Source organism: Camelus ferus, chromosome 28 (genome assembly GCF_009834535.1).
Source record: "Camelus ferus isolate YT-003-E chromosome 28, BCGSAC_Cfer_1.0, whole genome shotgun sequence".
In the NCBI taxonomy this organism is placed as follows: Eukaryota; Metazoa; Chordata; class Mammalia; order Artiodactyla; family Camelidae; genus Camelus; species Camelus ferus.
The window spans coordinates 2,711,478-2,730,647 of record NC_045723.1 but is presented as its reverse complement, the minus strand read 5'-3'; the positions used below and the strand labels follow the sequence as shown (position 1 = coordinate 2,730,647).

General features: G+C 46.8%; 1 protein-coding gene across 1 annotated transcript in view; it reads left to right on the top strand.

The window, feature by feature from the left end:
• The window catches only part of VWA3B (von Willebrand factor A domain containing 3B), a 122,905-nt gene that overhangs the window by 31,656 nt on the left and 72,079 nt on the right, over positions 1-19,170 (top strand). The window contains 3 exon segments of the mRNA XM_032469556.1: positions 7,372-7,497; positions 13,711-13,901; positions 18,569-18,723. Coding sequence (XP_032325447.1) covers positions 7,372-7,497; positions 13,711-13,901; positions 18,569-18,723 — 472 coding nt within the window.

Genomic DNA, 19,170 nt, shown 5'->3' with positions numbered 1-19,170 from the left:
CAGACTTAGTAACCCCATCCTGCCTGTCCAATGGTGACTGCCAATCCCAGTGCAGGTAGATCACAGCTCCTCTGGCAGGTGTGTGCTGCGACTCATCAGAGTGTCACATTAGGCCCTGGCCTTGGGGATACAGCTCACCAACCATCATCACCTACATAGCAGAATTGCAGACTGGGTGGTTTCTGTACTGGGAAGACATGGGCCTATAAGGCCCTTGAAGGAAGCAAAAAACAACCCTTATATAGCAGATGAGGTTTGCTTACACAGATCCTGTGTTGTGATAATTTTCAAGGATACACAAGGACAGTGTTCCACATGGAAAGAGTATGGGGGCTTTGGAGACGGAAAGAGTATGGGGGCTTTGGAGACAGATAGACCCGAGGCTGAAGCCTGACTTCATCACTTGTTAGTTGTGTGGCCTGGCACAAGTTCCTTAATTTCTCTGAACTACAGTTTTCTCATGTTAGATGGGAGTGATGATCCCTACTGAGATGATGGTTCTGAGAGCAAGTTTGTTTAAGTGCCCGATGCAGTGGCTGGCACGTAGCAGGTATGAAGTGAATTTTGCTTTCTCCCTTTTTCTCTCTCTTTATGTATCAGCAGGAAGCAGCCATTATAAAATACACCTAAAATGAGCAACACTCTTAGAAGTAGAACGTTAGGAACCATATCAATGAGAATGACCTGGAACGGGAATCTAGAAGATGGTTATGTCAGGGACTCTCCAGGGCTTTGAAGGGAAAAGAGCTCTGACTTCTCTGAGGGGTGTTTTTTAGAGCAGAAATGGGGACATCAGGGTATTAGAATACTGTTCCCAGAAATCATGCAACTTTACTTTTTTTTCTCCAAAAATATGCTAGATAGAAATAATTTGTTTACATGCCTGACTTACCTAAGAGACTAAAGCTTCGCAAACGTTTCTTGCGAACTAATCACGGGGGTGGCTTTAAGAGTACCATTTCCTCAGAATGAGTCTGGGGGGTGACCTGGGAACCCGCATTTGGATAAGCTGGTCAGAGGGTTCTGTCACAGCTCTGGGGACCACACTGTGGGAGGACCACACTGGAGTGAGAGCCTCTTCAAAGCTCACGCTGTTTCCTGTTCGCTCCGTGTCTCCAGTGGCCAGACAGAATGGACACTGATGGGGTTTTGTTGAATAAATGAGTGAATGATGATTCTCCAAGAAGACATCCTGTTGTGAAGAGGATATTTTTAAATAATTGGCTTCCTGGTTTCTAGGTCAGTCTCTTGTGAGTTTGAAGAAAATAACGAGTCCCCTAAAGCTTGCTCATTCCTGGATGACCCGGCAGAGCTGGGGAGAGACCTCACCATGTGAGTGAGACCCAGGCCCAGTAGCCCACGTGACCCGCTGTCACTAAAGCGGGCTTCCATGGAGGACAGCAGATGCTAGCGTGCTGTCCCCACCCCCACTGCCCTCAAATGGGAGTCCTAGCGTGTTATTTCTCTGTCTGTTCAGGGTTGGTTGATAGAAATCAGGGAGTAGCCCTGTGACCATCTTGCATTCTTCTGGGGGCATTGCAGGTCCCTTAGAACCAAGAGAAGTTCAGTTCCTTTTTTGTGATTGGAAAAACTGAAAAACAAAAATAAATTAATCAATTTGCTTTAAAGGAAGCACATAAAGCTCCCTTGAATTTACCATTTCATTAAAATACTTGCCTTATGAGTTGGTGTCTTTTAAATGGTAATAGCTATTCTAAATAGAATTGATTTATTCAGTGGAACTTTAGCTCATAGGCATTTGGGGCATTTTTTCTTTGGCTATTCCTTCTTTATCCTTGTGTCCAGTTCTTTATCACCTGCTCTCCAGAAGCACCCAGGGTCACGCTTCTTCCTGGGTTTGGTGGAACACTTGTTTACTGCGTGGGGAGAAGAGTGGTGGTTTATATTCAGATTTTCCATGCGAATGTCAGACAATTAGGCTGCATTACATTTGCATTTTACAGTGTTCCACTTAGAAGAGACAGGCCCCAGGAGAGAGCACCTTACCCACCCACTGCAAGTTGCCCATACTTGATGTTTGAAATTGCTTTTAAGACATGATGCTTGTGAAACACCTATATTCATTGTCCCAAGAAAACATGAAGACATTTATCAAGATGGTGAAATGACTCTATTTGCTTTAAATCAATTAGTGGCTAATTTCCATAGGGTGAGACTGAGCAAAACATCTCCACTACATAATTTAACACAAGGGACTGGGAATTTTTCCATTACAACAGAAACTACTGATTCCACTACTTTCAATCCCTTGATGGATGTCATATGCCCCCTTTTACCAGATCCATGTTGTAATTTTTGGTTTCTGTGAATTTTCATCACTTCATAGTTTGTTATTATTTTTAAATGTCTCATCGCTTTCTGAAAATAGATGTGCCGAGTTTTCCTGAAAATACTGCCTTTTGATGGTTCTGTTCAGCTCTTTCAGAGCCTCATGACCAGGGAGGAGTTCAGGGCTCAGGCAGACAGCAAAGTCTCCACCCCGTGGGGCCAGATGTACCTCAGGAATCCTGGGTGATGGGGAAAGGGCCACAGTCAGATGAGCCCACAGTAGGACCAGGGGATGGTCTGGGATTCATGGTTGCCGAGGGTGGTTTTGATTTAATTTACTTGCTTTTCCCCTCCCGCCCCTGGCATGGCTAGTATGTCAGATACGTGGGCAGCTGTGGCACAGGATCTAAAACGAAATGACTTACTGCTGTAGGGTGTGTCACTATTAATGTCTGGGACACCTCAGGCATAGCCATTTGCTCCAATGATATAAGTCTGTTACATACCGTTCGGAAGAGTTTCTTGCATTTTAGGGGGCTGTCAATTATGAGACAGGGCGATTCCTTGAGGAAAGAACGTATTGAATGTGCGGTCATTGTTTCTTTGTAATGAGGACAAATAAAAAGAAGGAAGGATAGGAATTCTTACTGAAAACCCCGGATCCTGTGCTGGGTGCTGGGGAGGATGCAAACAGAGAAGAGACATTGTGCCCACCGGCAAGACATTTGCAAGCCATTGAGCAATGCCAGCCGGTGCGGACACACACTGTAAGCCAAGACTGCGGGCTCGTTTGGTGGGAAGGCTGTAGATCACAGCTCCGAGCCGTGGACACACCGCTGAGTGGTGAGCTGTCTTGTAAGCAGCTGCTTACTAAAAATAAAGCCTCGTGTTTGTGAAGGATTGACTTAAATTAGCCTGGATTCAAGGTCTCAATATACTAATTCGGCACCCCCGGCTAGTGCTTTTTCTGCTCTTTGGAATTATTGGAGGCTGGGGAGCTAGGCTGCCAGGGGTTCCATGTGCCGCCCACCTGTCTCATGGCTAGGCCCGAGAGTGTGTCCTGGCAGCAGAAGCACTGAGAGCAGTGGCTGTGGCTGGTTCATCCCTCGGGAATTGGGAGGGAGCAGGAGGCAGATGGCTGTTTCCTGGGGTGGCTGGGCACAGCTTTGTGGTGGAGTCAGGCTGGTGCCTTGAATGGAGGTTGAGGCAGGGTGGGGGCAGTGGAGGCCTGTGAGTCCCCGATAGGGAGGACAGTGGGCTTGCAGGGGCCCTGGGGGGCTGGAGGGCCAGTGCTCTGGCTGGGTTCATGGTGGCAGAGTATTACAGGGGGTGTGATGGGGGGACCTTGAACCCTGGACTTGAATGCCAGCACAGGGAGCAGGGCCCTGTTCACTGCTGTGCCCTTAGCACTGGCAGGGCCCACCCACGCCACGGTAAGTACTCAACAAATATTTGTCAAGTGAGTAGTTGAATGAGTTGGACTCTGACAACTGGACTTTATCTTGCAAGTGAGACAAGGAAGCTTTGACAGGGAGGTGGCATTTTGTGGCAGGGACCCTGTGGGCTGTTCCCCCGACCCATCGAAATGTACCTGACTGGGGTCTCCTTCATTTGTTAAACTAGCCAGTCTGTGAAGTCAGTCCCTGGCGCTGAGGGAAAACAGCAGCTTAGTGTGGCACGCCTCCCAGCAGGTGTCAGCATTCTGTGAGCCTGCGAAGTGTTACCACACAGCACATGGGGGATGTCAGGGGTGGTATGGGAGGGGCCCATTTAGGTTGGGGGATCTTTTAGGTCACCTGGATGTCTCTATGAATAGCCATATCCGGTTTCTGTGCATGGCAGGTCTTGGCTGGCTTATACCTCGATGGTCAAGGTCCACGAGGTTTCATCGTGGTTTCGTCTCCTCCCTGGCTGAGCCTGGAGACTTTCAAGCTCACAGCACTCCCAGAACACTGAAATTTCCTGTGACTTCTCCTCCCTGCTCGTCTGATCCCAGTGGGGCTGCCTTCCTTGGCTGCAGCTGTCTGATTCCCCAGCTACGTCCCTTGGACGTGGCCCAGATGAAAAGGGCAGCCCTTCCTCACTGCCTGTAGAATAACTTAAATTAAACCTCTGCCTTCTGAGTTAGGCTTTTTATTGCCTGTGGTTTCCTCGTTTACTTGCTGGTCTTGTATCCTTTTGTTTTGCTTTTAAAGCAGACCTCTTTAAATGGATATCGAGTTGTTTTGTTTTCTGATCACCAGCGTAGGAGTCTGCAGCTGCTGAACTGTGACGACTAACGCAGTGTAGTGTTAGTCTAATTACTACTTGCGCAGGGGAGGCCGTCCCAGGTCACTGCTGCTGCTTCAACACACTTTCGTGTCCCTAGATCAGCGAGAGTCAACTGTGTTTCCTTGGAAGTTTTCCTCTGATGCTGACCAGTGTCTACTCCTTCTTAAGATATTGTTGACTAAGTCTGGGGGAAATGGAAAGCCTTGACTCAGTTGAAACTTCTTTAGAGAGAATTCTACTGCTTAACAGCTCCAGGCTGAAGAAAGCAGCTGGAAGTCTGTTTTGCTTTCCCAGGGTCAGACAGTCCTGTGGGCCCCAGGTTTGCATTTGGCAGCAGCCTGCGATATTTTGGGAGCTCTGACGTGGAGCTGGGTTCACATTGCATTGTAGTCCCTGGTGTGTTGATGGCTGCAGAGCCCTGGTGGCCATCTATCCCTGTCAGGGCTCGTCACTTGCTTCTTAGTGAACACAGATATTAATCCTCTCTCAGTTGACCTGGCCAATTTCAGGAGCTCTGGTGTCCCATTACTTCTGCCCTGCCCTCCTGGGCAACATTTCAAAAGTCAGAAGCCTCGACCCTGGTCTTCCCCTTTCTGTTCTGACAGCTTAAGATCAGTCCTTTTTGGCCCTGGGGAGGTGAATCTCCTGGGGCAGCCCCTAGACCTGCTGGTGGCCCCTCACTCTCCGTGCCTGTGGGATCTCATGCATCTGTGACCTGTTATGTAGACGCACTGGTAAAGTGGATTTCATCAGTGGCTGGAGGAGGGTGCTGCAGGGGTCCCCTGGAAACCAATCATCCCTTTTCCAGGACAACCGGTCAGGGTGTCTGAGTTGGTACAGTCACACCAGCTTGGACTTGGCACCCTGCTCTGTCTCTCATTGACGGCGTGAACTTGGACAAGTAGCTCTGCCTCAGTTTACACAGCTGTAAAGTGGGGACAGGGCTAGTATTTGCCTGCAGAGTTGTGGTGAAGAGAAACAAGAAAATATTTAGACAAGTCTAAGCACAATGCCAGACACATAGCAGGTGCCTTAAAGGGCTATTTATCTGAGAATTTGAACTCAGCTTACTTAAATACTAACAGCATCGGCATTCTTTGAGCCAACTGTATACGGTCTGTGAAATAGATTTGTTGTGCGTGTCTTTTTAAATAGACTTTTATTGGAATGGAATCTTAAAAAATAGAGAATACGTCTGCTAAATTATTGTCCGTACAAGCTTTTAGTAGCATCCCAAAGCAGGGACTCCCCTGTAGCACCCATGATGCCTTGAGTGGGGCCAGGCCGGTGGCTGGGCCCACAGATGCCACTGAAAATGGGTGAGTGGCATCTTTGGAGTCACCACTGTCCTCGTGTGCACAGCAAGTTCTGGCAGAGAGACGTGCAGAGAGAATTGTAGGTTCACGTATAGTTGTAAGAAGTAATAGAGATGCCCACGTGTTCTTTACTGAGTTTCCCCAGAGCAACATGTTACAGACTAAAGGCCGATGTCACAAGAAGGATATTGATACTGATGCTGTCAAGATACAACTGCAGGTTCCCTATGTTGCACTTTTATAGTCACACTTCTCTCCCTCCTGCTCCTTCACCCTCCTTAACCTCTGGAGACTGCTGATCTGTTAGAGGCAGGGTCTTGGTGGAGGAAGAGCCTCTATCCCAGCCTTGGACCTCTTACCCATGGGATGAACTTTGATTGACTGATGGATTGCTAGAATGATATAAGTATCTATATTAATTATGACATACTGTTGCAGCAAAGTGTGTTACAGCTCAGTGTTACAGCTCAGTTGTGACCACAACTTGGATCCTTACAAGAGACCAAGCAGCACTTGGAGAGTTGGAGAACTCAGGTTTATTACACGGGCGGGCCCAGAGGAGTTAACACTCCAAGCTCTGGACCCCATTTGTAGGTTTACACAGGCTTCTATAGGCTGCCAGTCTAGACTTTGCAACATCATATACAAATAAGGTGTAATAAAGTTGACTAATCAGGAATGAGCTTTTTAGAAATGGACCAATCAGGAGTGATAGAAATGGACCAATCAGGAGTGAGTTTTATGCAAATGAGGTGTTACAATTGGACCGATCAGGAGTGAGCTCAGGGAACCAACAGAATCTTAGGGGTAAGTTCCGCTTTCCTAGAAGTAAGCCATTTTATAGAGGCAAAAATCGAGATAATGCTGCTGGGCCAGGGAACCGGATGGCGCTGGCAGGAAAGTAGTGGCTCTGCCTGGGGGTCCTGCCGGTCTTTTTCATGGGGCTTCCCACCTCAATATCATTAAAAAAAAGTCACACAGCCAAACCTAGCCCTTAACTGAGACAACAGAGGTCCAGAAAAAGAGACTAAAGAATTGTTATTACATTAGGGAAAAAGACAGCTGTGAAGGTGGTTTCAAAGAAGCAGGAAATCTCAGCTAAGTCAAGAAAGGTGAAGGGGTGTAACTTTCCTATTCCACTGAGTTCCCCTTCCCCACCGTGGTCACCTTGGCTTTTATTAGGTGCTTTTGAATATTTGTATCCTTTATCTTATTTGGGGGGATTATCAATAATTCATCTTAAAATATCCTGGCTCCTTAGAAATATTTACTTTATGAGGATTTATTGCATCCTAAAGTCTTGAGGATTTCTTGAGATGACCGCATTTTCTTAGGGATTTCACCTCTGAATCTCGGAAAGATATTAGTGGGGAAAGTGGAACTGGATGTTCAGAAATGTTCTGGAAACTTGGCCAGGGTGTGCCAGGCCTGCTAGGAGCACCAGATGGTTCTGGGGCCTTCCACAGACGCCTGCTCACATGCGTTTCTCTTCCAGGAGCTGGGGTCAGAGAGGATGTGTTTCTCATCTGGAGGGAGATGGAGGAGGCCAGTAGCACGCTGGCCCAGATCCAGAGGCTGGTGGCTGAGCCTCCCAAGACCGACATGGCCACAGCAGACCGTGGTGGGTACGGTTTATGGTCACCAGTGTAAAAGAGTCATTCTGTGGCTGGAGGGGATGGGGCTGGTGCCATGTCCTTACCAAGGACAGCTCCTTCGCCTGGCTGTGAGCGCTCGTGGGGGGAGCCTCCAGAGCTCTGCTGTGGTGGTGGGGGGTGGGGGTGTCATATGCGTGTGTGTATGCACATGTGTGTATGCAGGTTGTTCAAGCCATACCAGAGCTGGACAGTCAAATGGTAAAAACAGGTTCTATTCAGAGACTATCACAAGAGGGGAAAAGAAACCTCAGTGTGGAACTGGCTCAGTTATAAATAAACATGGACAAGTGCAGGTTTACAGCCACGGAGCAGCATGGAAGGTTGGCGGATGGAAAATTCCTGAGAGGAAACATCAGGGTGAAAAGGGGATTTCTGGCTAAACCCACCTGACAGGATTCTTGCTGAAGGCAGGCAGGTGCCCAGGCATCACCTGGCCAGGGTGGGAAGGTGAGGGATGGTAATGAGGAATTTGCAGTTATGGAGGGTGGGGGATTCTGGATAAACTGTCTTAGCAGGATTTTTGCTAACGTTGGGCAATGCAGAGACAAACACAGAAGTCCTAAGGTCAAGGTCTAGTTGAAAAGAGGATTCAGAGGAGCCTGAGTTTGGAGGGAGAGAGACCTGGGTGTAAATCCCAACTCCTTCACTAGATTAAGCTGTATCTGTCTCGTTTAGCCTTAGTTTATTCTTCCATTAAATAATTATAATATTGGCCTTGAGAGATTATTGTAGAAATTCAGTAAAATAATGCATGCTTTGCACCCAGCAGGTACTCGGGAAATGTTAGCTCAATCTTTTCCACTTTCACGGTTAGGGGAGTGAGTATATTAATTCTCCTTTCTGAGCTCTTGAGTTAGTGATGGCTTTTCCTCCGAGCGCCCTGGTTTCCTTTCAGGCCCCGCTAGTGAAAATGGTAGTTAACAAGGCATATACCTTACATGGCAGGTGCTGTTCTAGGCTCATCATGAGTATAAACGCATTTAATCCTGACCACCATCGTATAAGATAGATGCCACTGTTATCTTCATTTAGGGTTAAGTAACTTGCCCAAGGCCACACTAGAAGTTGTGAAGCTGGGATTCAAAACCTCCTTCCTCCGGAAAAATACTGATGTCTGGCTCCCAACCCAAACATTCTGACTTAGTCTATAAATGATGCAATCTGGAGACTGGGAGTTTTGAAAGCTCCCCAGGCAATCCTAATGTGCAGCAAGATTTGGGAACCTCTGCCACGCTGTATTGCCTCCTGGTACCTACCCTGCCCGTATTACAGAGTCTTAGTGTGGAAGGAGAGCAAAGAGGCCTCCTTGCTAGGGACAGGCATGCAGTTGAGGAGGAGAAATGCGGAGGGGGACATGGGTAGAGGGAGGAAGAGGTGGAACCAAAGGTGAGCTCACCCTGTGTGACCTGATGAATTTCTGGTGACAGTGACTTTGTCCTGTGAGTGGGTGTCCTGATGGGGGACCGGAGCGGCAGCAGCTGCAGTTGCTTTGCCAGGACCAGCTCTCTGGGGTTTCCGAGGAGGAGCTGAATCCGGCTTGTCTGGAGGGGGCCGCTCACTTGTAGTCACACCCCCTCAATGTGAGCTTAGCGTTGAGAACTCAGAGAGTCCTCTGTCATCCTGAGAGACTGCAAGTGAAGCAAGGGACCTGGGATATAGTCAACATCCATGCCAGGCAAACAGAATGGTGACCCTGCTGCAAAGGTGTGCATTTAGGGGGGCGCCATGGGCTGAACTGTCCCCCAAATTCATATGCTGAAGCCCTAACTCCAGTGTCTGTGTTTGGAGATAGGGCCTTCAAGGAGGTAGCTAAAGTTAAATGAGATCGTAAGGGAGGGGCCCTAATCTAACAGGACTGATGTTCTTATAAGAGGAGGAGAGACGACGGAGACCTCAGTGAGAAGGTGGCTTCAGCAGAAACCAAACCTACGGGCACCTAGATCTTGGACTTCCAGCCTCCAGGACTGTGAGAAAATGACTTTCTCTTCTTGAAGCTGCCCAGCCTAGAGTATTTCGTTATGACAGCCCAAGTAGACGAATACAGGGAATATTTAAGCCTGGGGTAGTTAGTCTTCTGGGTTAATGGAAGGTTTTATATACTATTCTAAAGGAAACAGAAGAGCTGTTTGCCTCTGTAGTCTTTAGAAGGATAGATCGTTATCCTTTGTTTCAACCTAATACACGCACCCCCCCAAAAAACTAAAAACCGAAATGACTCCAGGTATAAAATTTCAAAAGATGCTTTAAATGTACCACCTCTATTTGAAAAGGAAAATTTGGTCAGGACCTTTCCACTGTTGGGTACCCACTGAAGCTTTTGTAACCTTGCTGTGGCTCCCGAGGCCACATGTAGTGTTTGACTCGCTCCTCTTGCCCCCCACAGCCCACGTAATTGAGGCAAAGGCCGTGTCAGCCCAAGCCCTGGGTCTGCTTTGTGTGAAGGCAGCAGCCATTCTCTGAGTTTGGCTGCCCAAAGCCTGCAGGTGGTGATCAGGGAGCCATCTAGGAGGGGAAGGGCCAGGATGGAGGCCATCAGGTGGGCTTCCATTGCCCATGAAACCTTTATGTGAATTAGACAGCCTCCCTTCCTGGGCATAGCAGCTCCCACCGGCCCCCTGGGCTGCGCGCACTGGTTCAGAACCAGCTGGCACCTCTAACCACAGGACCAAGAGGGAAGTTTCTGGCAGATGCCAGTAGCCTCATGCCCGGAATAAGAAGATGGTGAGGCCACACACTCTGGCCATTGGTTATTTTGACCTCTTTTAATTACCAAGAGCAGGACATGAGAATTCCCTGAGGGGAAAAAAAAACTGACAAAAATATATGAAACATTGGTCTTTTAAGACACTGGACATCAAGCAACAAAGGCCAGTGGTCCCTGGGGTACAGGAAGATCCAAGGTGGACTCTGCTTCTCCCAGCTTCATGCTTTGAGAGAGTTTCCATGGTGTAGGGAGAAGGGCCCCAGGTGGAGCACAGCAGGCTTCCAAGTTTGGGAGATAGAGCTGAGAGTTCAGGGAGGTCAAGCAATCTGTAAAGTTAGTCTCACTTTAAAAAACCTTCACAGAAACATCTAGAGTATTGTTTGGCAAAATATCTGGGTAGTGTGGCCCGGCCAAGTTGACACATAAGATTAACCCTCACCATGGGGAGGGCAGTTATGGTGGTGGTAAACCCTTGATGGCTGTGAGCCTCTGGGGAGGAGTGGGCACTGATAAACTGTGTTCAATTCGCCTTTTGGCTTGGCAGTAGCAGTGATGTTTCAAAAGCATTGGCTGGTAGGTCTCACTCATTAAAACATGTTCTGAGATTGATCAGTAGGACAGGAGGACTAGACAGGTTAATCCTGCAGCATAGGTGTGATTTGCTGTGTGAGTCTCCTGCCCGTCTGTGAGAGAAAATCGTTACAGTCTGGCGCATAGAGTAGGAAAGCCCTGTAATCAGGATGCGCTGTGAGCTCACTTCTCTGTCATAAATGAAGGTGTTATCCTAGGCTCTGTAGGTGAGAATATATGTGACACTTTTAATTCAGATAACTGCAGGAAATTGGGAAGGACCCCTTAGTAAGTGACTCTAATGAACACATGACACCCTCCCCTCTCCTCTCCCTGGGAATATGAGGCTCAGACACTGGTGGTGTAATTAGCACTGAGAGTGAAAAGATCTCCGCCTCTCTCTCCCTTCTTCAGCTTTGTTTCCTCAGGTTCTTTGTTTTCACAAGATTGACTGCCCCTTCTTTCCTTTATGAAGTTCAAGTTGCTTTGGGGTCTTCCTCCCAAACCCCTTTTCAGAGGGTAATTGGGAGCCTGAATCATGCCCTCAGGGTGACTACACTGCCTGGTCCTGGGTGAAGCGAGGAGTCAAAATTAGTCTCTTCTTAGAACTAGATGTGTTTCTAGGTTTGACGTGTTTCTAGGAGGTTCTTTTATGGTCAGCTCGAGTTTATAATTGATAAAGGGCTCTTGTCTTTGTAAAACAAGGCAACCTGAAACAGAGCGGAGCAGGTGCCAGTGTGTATGTTGCTATGGAAATAATTGAAAGAAAAGTTTATTTCCTGCCACACCTATTGATCATAAAGAAGGGAGGAGAATAATGTAGGAATAGAGAGGAGACAAAGGTATAGAAGATAATCAACAATCATTGAGGAAAAATAGTCACCCAAAGGGTTTCTCCAAGGAGGCCGACCCCACTGACAAAAGTGGCTCCATTCTCTTTTTGCTGTTTCCCTGTGATGCAGGAGAACACGCTGGAGCACCTTGAGTCAGAAGTGCCGGGAAGCCTCTGATTTCAGCCCCCGGTCGGTGCAGGGTGAAAAGACACTTTGTGAATCACGTAGAAACCAACTGCTGGCATTGGCGATGGTGCCCAAAGGGGCTTTTGATGCCAGATTGGCTTAAAGTTCAAAAGCAAAAATCGAGCTTCTCTGAGAAGTTCCAGCTCTAGTAGATTTCAGAGTGCATTATTTAAAAGCTCTTCTATTAAAATTTCAGGACGTGGCTTGTATGTAATATTAATGGACAGACCCTTTATATATTACTGAGAAAAAATTGGCCCTGAAGTATTTGATATCTTCAAACATTATTCTAACTATAAATCCCCTTACATATACTAATGGGTAACTGTGGGTAATATTTTTGTTTCCCCAATAATGAGTGCTACTTTTTAATTAAAAATATAATTTAACTCGAACCTGCATTTGGTAGAAGTGTTAAGTCATGGGATACCCAGGTTAGCATTTAGAAAGCTCTCATCATCTTCCTCTAGGTGCAGAGCTTGGCTGCACAGTATAATCACCTGGGGAACTTGGAAAAATCATTCAATATCCAGATTGATTAAAACAGAATCTAACTGTGTGAGGCACAGGCATCAGTATATTCTAAAACTCCTCAGAGGATTCCAATGTGCAGGATTGAGAACCACTGACCTAAGTAAAAATGTACAAACTCTGTAGGGCCGGTAGATCTCATGTCTGGTAGCACCCGTAATCAAAACCACGTCTCTGCCCAGCACCGCCTCCCGGTCGTCCTAAGGCTTTGCTGGTCCCAGTGGGGCCAAAAGCTCAGGGTCCTTTCTGCCTTCCTTCCAGGGGCATGCAGACACATGTTATCCAACGCCCTCTGGAGTAAGAAAATCCTAATTTGTAGCATCTGCTGATTTTCAGATTCTGTAAATTCTCCCGGCATGGTCAATTTCACCTTACGACGTGCTACCACTGAATGTGAAGTCGGGAAGGGCCACACAGTCAGCTCTCAGGGCCAGCTCCAGACACCCCTGCCTCCTCTGTGCCCACCCCCAGATACCCCGCTCTCCCTTAGGTGGCAGTAGGGGTTTTGAGCCTATCTAGATAAATACTTTGCTGTCTGTATCATAAGCTGGAGTCTGTGGCATGTTCTGCTCAGTTAACTAACACCTCCTTCCACTTAAAGAAACACCAAAGGAATGTGCCTAAGGCTAGGGATATTTGGGCAATTGGCCTTCTAATTGAACCTGTGACCCTGATGTAGGTGAGTCGTAGATACAGCTCCAGGCACCTGAGCTGATAGGAGCTTCCTGAGCCTGCAGAGTTGAGAGCCAGGCCCTGAATCAGAATAAATTCACCACGGGAGAGCTCGCGGGAGGCGGCCTGCCAGCCTTCTAGGGTTGCCTGACTTCCACCTCAACGCAGGCTGTATGCCCGTGCTTCGCCTGCCCCCTCGTTACAGCGCACTTTCACGTGGCTTTTCATGTTGATTCACTTCCACGCACTTGGGAAGGCCGAGCAGATGCTATCTGCAGGGGAAGATTTCTGCCGAAGCTCAGGGGGTTCAGTGGGGTGACTCACCCAAGTTTGAGCAACTTGCCCAAGCTAGTGATTGATGGAGCCAGGACTTGAACCCAGAGCTTCTGACCCCAGGTTTAATGCTCTCCTGACACACTGGTCTATCAGCCACCTCCACCCAAGCATGGGTCCAGTCAACTTAGGTAGTGGAGGAAGTAAAGTGAAAACTAGCAGATTCCTGCTTTCCGGTCTTGTGAATGAATTCTCTGCCAGTCCTGCTTCGGAACGCATGCTTCCTGAACCGAATGTGATCTGACAAAGAGCATGTTTCAGCTTGGGAAAAATACTAAGTTGAGGATGACATATGAATGTCTTGTGTAATATGAATGGTTGATGAACTGTGATTCCCAAAATACAATCAGGAGCAACCTCTGTTGAAAATGAGTCAAATCCAGAGGACACCTGGGACTCTGAGAAGTGGCTACAGAAATATGGTTTGAAAGCCCAGAAGCTGTCATTTTATGATGTCATCGCTGACTGCGCCTTCCGCCATGCTGATGGAGTTGTTGATATAAAAGCCAAACCAGAGGACGAGTCCCTGCAGACCAGTGCGGTAAGTGAGGTGAACTCCTGGGTGGGGCTGTGGCCTTCCCTTGATGCCCCAAGTGAGGCATCAGGGGCCAAGGTTGGACCCAGAGCAGGACCAAGGTTGACAGGAGGATGCCCTTTCTGCTTCTCTGAATGGTACTTGTGCGAGTGGAGATCAAACCTTGAGAATGGCTTCTACGAATAAATGAGTTAGACAATAATTATACATAAGCCAGGAGCTGCGCTTGTAGAAATGCAGGCATTATGAGCCATAGAATTATTCCACATTATGTCAAAAGGATGCCCTTTGTTCCCCCCATACTGAATGGAAGAGAGAGACTGCTGGTGCATGTACCCCAAAGCAGGCACTTCTGTGGTCCCCTGGTATTGTCACTGTCTTGGAGGTACATTATTTTAGTGACTATCCGCCAGCATTTAGTGGATTCCCAGTAAATATAAAATCATATTTTCTAAGGGGTTATAGCACGAGAAGGGTCTGTATTGTAAACTTCTGGAAGCTGCAGTTCCATTGTGACAGTGGGTCTGAAAGTGGCTTCTCAAGGTGCCCGACTCCAGCTCACGAAGGAGGGATGATGACCTGTAGTGGTGGCTCCTCCCTCTAGCATGCATGAGTACGTGGGTTTGAGGCCAGGCCCAAGAACCTGCATTTGTAACAATGCCCAGTGGACGCTGAAGCCGCTGGTCCAGGGGCCACACTTTGAGAAACACTGATGTGTGAAACAGGACCCAGAAGACTGTCCAAGGTTTAGAATTAAGGAAAGACTAAAAAGCATTTCAGTATGAAACGGAACATCAGGATAAAACGAATATTCTGAATTTGTAAAACTGTAGGAAGTCTCTTTTAGGAGGTTACTACCTTCTAAGGACCCAGATAACACACTGTGAGCTGACAGCTAAAACTAAAAGCCTCAGAGCAGACATGCCAGTAGTGGAGAGACTGCTGGCGGAGGAAGTCAAGGTCCTTCCCAAAGGCAGTACCCCTTTTTGTATTCAGTGTCAAGATCATCAGTGCAATGTCTCTCAGCCCTGCAGAGGTGGAGCCCCTGTCTCTTTGACGCTCCCTCTGAGGCGGGCTGGCCCCTGGGCTCCGCACGTCCTCCGGAAAAGAGGGCTGTTTTCTTCGGGGCCACATTAGCCACTTGATGCTCTGCTTTACCCTCTTACTGCCATGTGTTTACAATGAACTGCAGGGAAGAAAATACTGAAATTGAATTAGAAAAAAAATGCAGAACTGACGCAAGACTGGCTTCCTGGCTGACATATTGGGACCCAGAGTAATTGTTCTGTTGCAGGGAAATCTCATTTGTGGGTTTCCTCCCCCACCACAGTTTTCTGATTTTGTAGACATCATTCGGTAATGCTATTAGTTTAGGAAATCATACCTAATTAAACTCTCATTTTTAAAATATATTCGGCCCTGGATTTTTAAAAATATTAATTCCTGTCCACTTGAACACAGCTTACAGCCAGCCCCTGACGGTGTGGGGTGCTCCGTTCTTCTCTACTGCTGATTTTCCCCTTTCCTTTCTGGACAATTTTAAATGAACTTTTACAGGGGCAGTTTGAAGCATTTGGCTTATCAGTGGGCGATTTTACCTCAGATTTCTGATGCTAACAAATAATAATATAGTAAAAGCTGAGAAGGGTACCGTATAACTATCACTCTTTCACAAATATTGATGAAAAGGGGACAGTTTTATTTTTAGTATTTGGGGCTACCTGTCTCAACTGGATTTGCACCTAAAATGTATATAAGTTGCATATAAGGTGTATAAGGTGGAGAGAAACTGAGGCTGTGAAATAGGTTGATTACTTGGGGTTCCTGCAGACTCCCACTGGGAAGGACCCCCTAAACTTTTAACTATAAAAACTGGGTTGGAGGTACGGATCCAGGAAATTCATTGACTAAAAATAAATAAATGACTGAAAAAGGTCTTGCTCTGTGCCATTTCTAAGATGAGTGAGCAGGTGAAAGGAGGAGATAAAATGCATTTTTTTTAGAGTTTTATATATATATATATATTTTAACCTTTAATTTCATGGCCATTTTTATTATAAAGGTGAACCCTGGTCTTCATAGTGGGCTCATTGGTAGGGTTTCTGATAGTGAGCACGGGCACCAGGACCTCCAAACCTTTTGGATTTGCAGCGACGGGGAGCAGCTACCAGTAGGATCTGGCCATTTTGGATGAGCATGTCTTTGATCTCCTTTTTTGTTTTTGTTTTTTGGAGGGGGAGGTATTTAGGTTTGTTTATTTATTATTTATTTTTAATGGAGGTACTGAGGATTGAACCCAGGACCTTGTGCATGCTAGGCACATACTCTAATACTGAGCTTCACCCTTCCCTCCCCACTAAAATGCAATTCTAATTAGGGAATTTCAAGCAAAATCTAGTAACTTGATACCTGGGGGCACCCCTGAAGTCACCTTGCATTCATGGCCACTTGAACACAAAGCCAGCCCTGATGTTCAGAAACTCACTCCAGTCTCATCATTTATTCCTCGAACAAATATTTATTGAACCTTCACCACGTACCAGTTAGTGTGGTGTGGTGGAAAGTGAGCTGGATTTGGATGAGAAGACCTGGGTGTTAATGCTTCCTTTTACCAGTTTCTGACTATGAATTGTTGAGCAAATAATTTAACCTGTTTGAGTCACACTCTCCACATCTATAAAATGGGTGGTGCAAAGTCCATAAATTTAAAAATTGTATGTCTGAACCCAGCGCCTGGCACTTAGGAGATGCCCAGTAAACTTTACTTTCCTTGCTTTCTTTATTGCAAACATTTTGAGTCAGAAAGGAGCATACATTCTCGAAGTGATCTTGTCCGGCCCCGTGGCTTTTAATACTGTGTGCATACTTTCGAATACTTTTAAATATAAGTCTCCAGCCCAAGTCCTTCCCTGACCTTCACCTGACTATTTGCCGCGTTACTGGGGTGTCTAATAGGCATCTGGAACCTAACAAACACATCAGACACCAAATCCCCATCTTTCCCTTCAAGGCCACTCTCCCAGAATCTTCTATCAATTTATTGCCACTCCACTTTTTTAGTTCTCTGGGCCGAAAACCCCTGTCATTCCTGTCTCCTCTTTTATCTCACACCCGCATCTGACCTCTCATTAAATCCTATCTATTCTATCTTCATAATATTCAGAATCTGGCCACTTCTCACCATGTCTGTTACTACCCCGGCCCAAGCCTCCGAACTGACCTCCTGACTCTGCCCTTGACTGTCTACAGAGTATCCACAGTAATGAATCAAACTTTCAAATTATACGTAACACTTAAAGCTATAAATTGTGTCATTTCTCTAAGTGAAGAGATCTTTAGAGTTCTCATCACAAGAAAAAAAATTGTAACCAAGTGGTGATAGATGTCAACTAAACTTATGGTGATCACTTCTCAGCATATCCATGTATCGGATCATGGTGTTGTACACCTACAGCTAATCTTAAATGGCAATGGGAGCTCAGTTTAAAAAAATTAAAAATATTAAGACCCTTGGGTGGTTCCTTTTTCTCTTGTGGGAAAAGCCAGAATCCTCTCCATCAGTGAGGAGGCCTTACAGCATCTGCACCCTGGTCCTCCTCCTCGTGTTTCTTGGCTTCATCTTGCTCTTTCCCTGCTCCCTCTATTTCAGCTACACTGGGCTTCCCCAAATTCTATAGACCCGCACAGGCTTACCTCAGGGCTTTGGTACTTGCTCCGTCCTCACACACACCCCTCCACTCCCCACCTCCCCTTCCCTCCAAAGGGCCACACTCTTCACTCCTTCAAGTTTTGCCCAGATTTCACCTTATCTTTGAGGCTTTCCCTTGTAGGTTTTAACTTGTCCCCACCCTTCCCCTCTCCCCCGGTACCCTCTGTTCTCCTTCCTTGCCTTATTTGTCTCCATAGCATTTGTCATCATCTGAACTTCTGGGTAATTACTGGTTTATTATCAGACTCTTTTCCTGTAATGTGAGCTCCATGACTGCAGGAATTCTGGACTTTGTTTATGGATGGTGTTCTTGGTGCCTAGAGGAGGGCCTGGCGTGGAGCAGTGCCTGATACATTTCTAGACCGGTTGGACAAGTGATAGAGAGCAAACGGCCTTATGAAAGCTCTCCTTGGGGGAAGACATTTGTCCCCGGGCCAGTGCTGTATGTCCAGGAGAGGGTGCTCCATGTGGACTGGGTTCTTCGCTACTTTTCTTCGTTTGGGGCTGGGAGTAGCAGTGGAAAGATGTTTTGTGTGTCTCAAGTCCCATCTGCTTTAGATCTCCCCGACCCTCTAGTCCACTGTGAACTCTTTCTTCTTTGCCAGAACTTCCCCTGTCATTACTGTCTCAACCCAGGACCAGGTACTAGGTATCTAGTGCTCTGATTGCTACTTTCTATGTGTGTGTGTGTGTGTGTGTGTGTGTGTGTAGTGTCTCCCCACTGGAAATGTTAGCCTCTCTCAGATGGGATTGCACATGTTTTTCTGACCATCATTCATGACGTCCAGCACAGGGCTCAGTGTGGAGCAGGTCCTGGTATATGTTTGGTTGAACCAACTGCTAATTTTACAGTAGGAGTGAGTACTAGGAGCTGGATAAGTAAGGCAGAGGTGGAGGCGTCATCTGGGGACTGTTCTTCTTTGAATGGTTTCTGAGTGGCTACTGACCTTTGCCTTCTCCTTAGGAGACCAACAAGAAGACAGTCCATGCGAAATACTGCAGCAGATTTGTCCACGCTCCCTGGAAGGATGGGAGCTTGGTCCACGTCTGCATTACCAAGGAGAAGTGCATGTGGTACAGTGAGAGAATTCACGTGGTCCTGGCCCGGATCCAGAGGAGGTTGGGATATTTGCGGGGAGGTACAAGTGGTCCAGTCTCTTGTGAAATTCAGATCTGCCTGCCCTCTTGGTAGAGCTCAACCAAGAGAAATGGCCAATGAGCGTTGTTATGTCAAAGTTGCCATCTGATAGTTAGTTTGTTGGTGGCATTGTTGTTAATAACATAAGGGGATGTTTGGATGCAGATTCTGAGCTGCCTTGATGCCAGTGTAGAATCTTAAAAACAGCAAGCAAAGCTGTAGTTATCAGGACGATTGTGCATCACTGCTGAAGGTGAAGGAGCGCCTCTGCTTATGTCTTGCATTTTTTTATGGGCCTTAGGCATAGAGAAGACTGTGTTATACCTGTCCTCTGTCCTCTCGAATATTACTTTTCAAGGCAACTATTACAATGTTGTGAAACATTTGAATACAAAGGACTTTTATATATAATTATATATATTTATTTG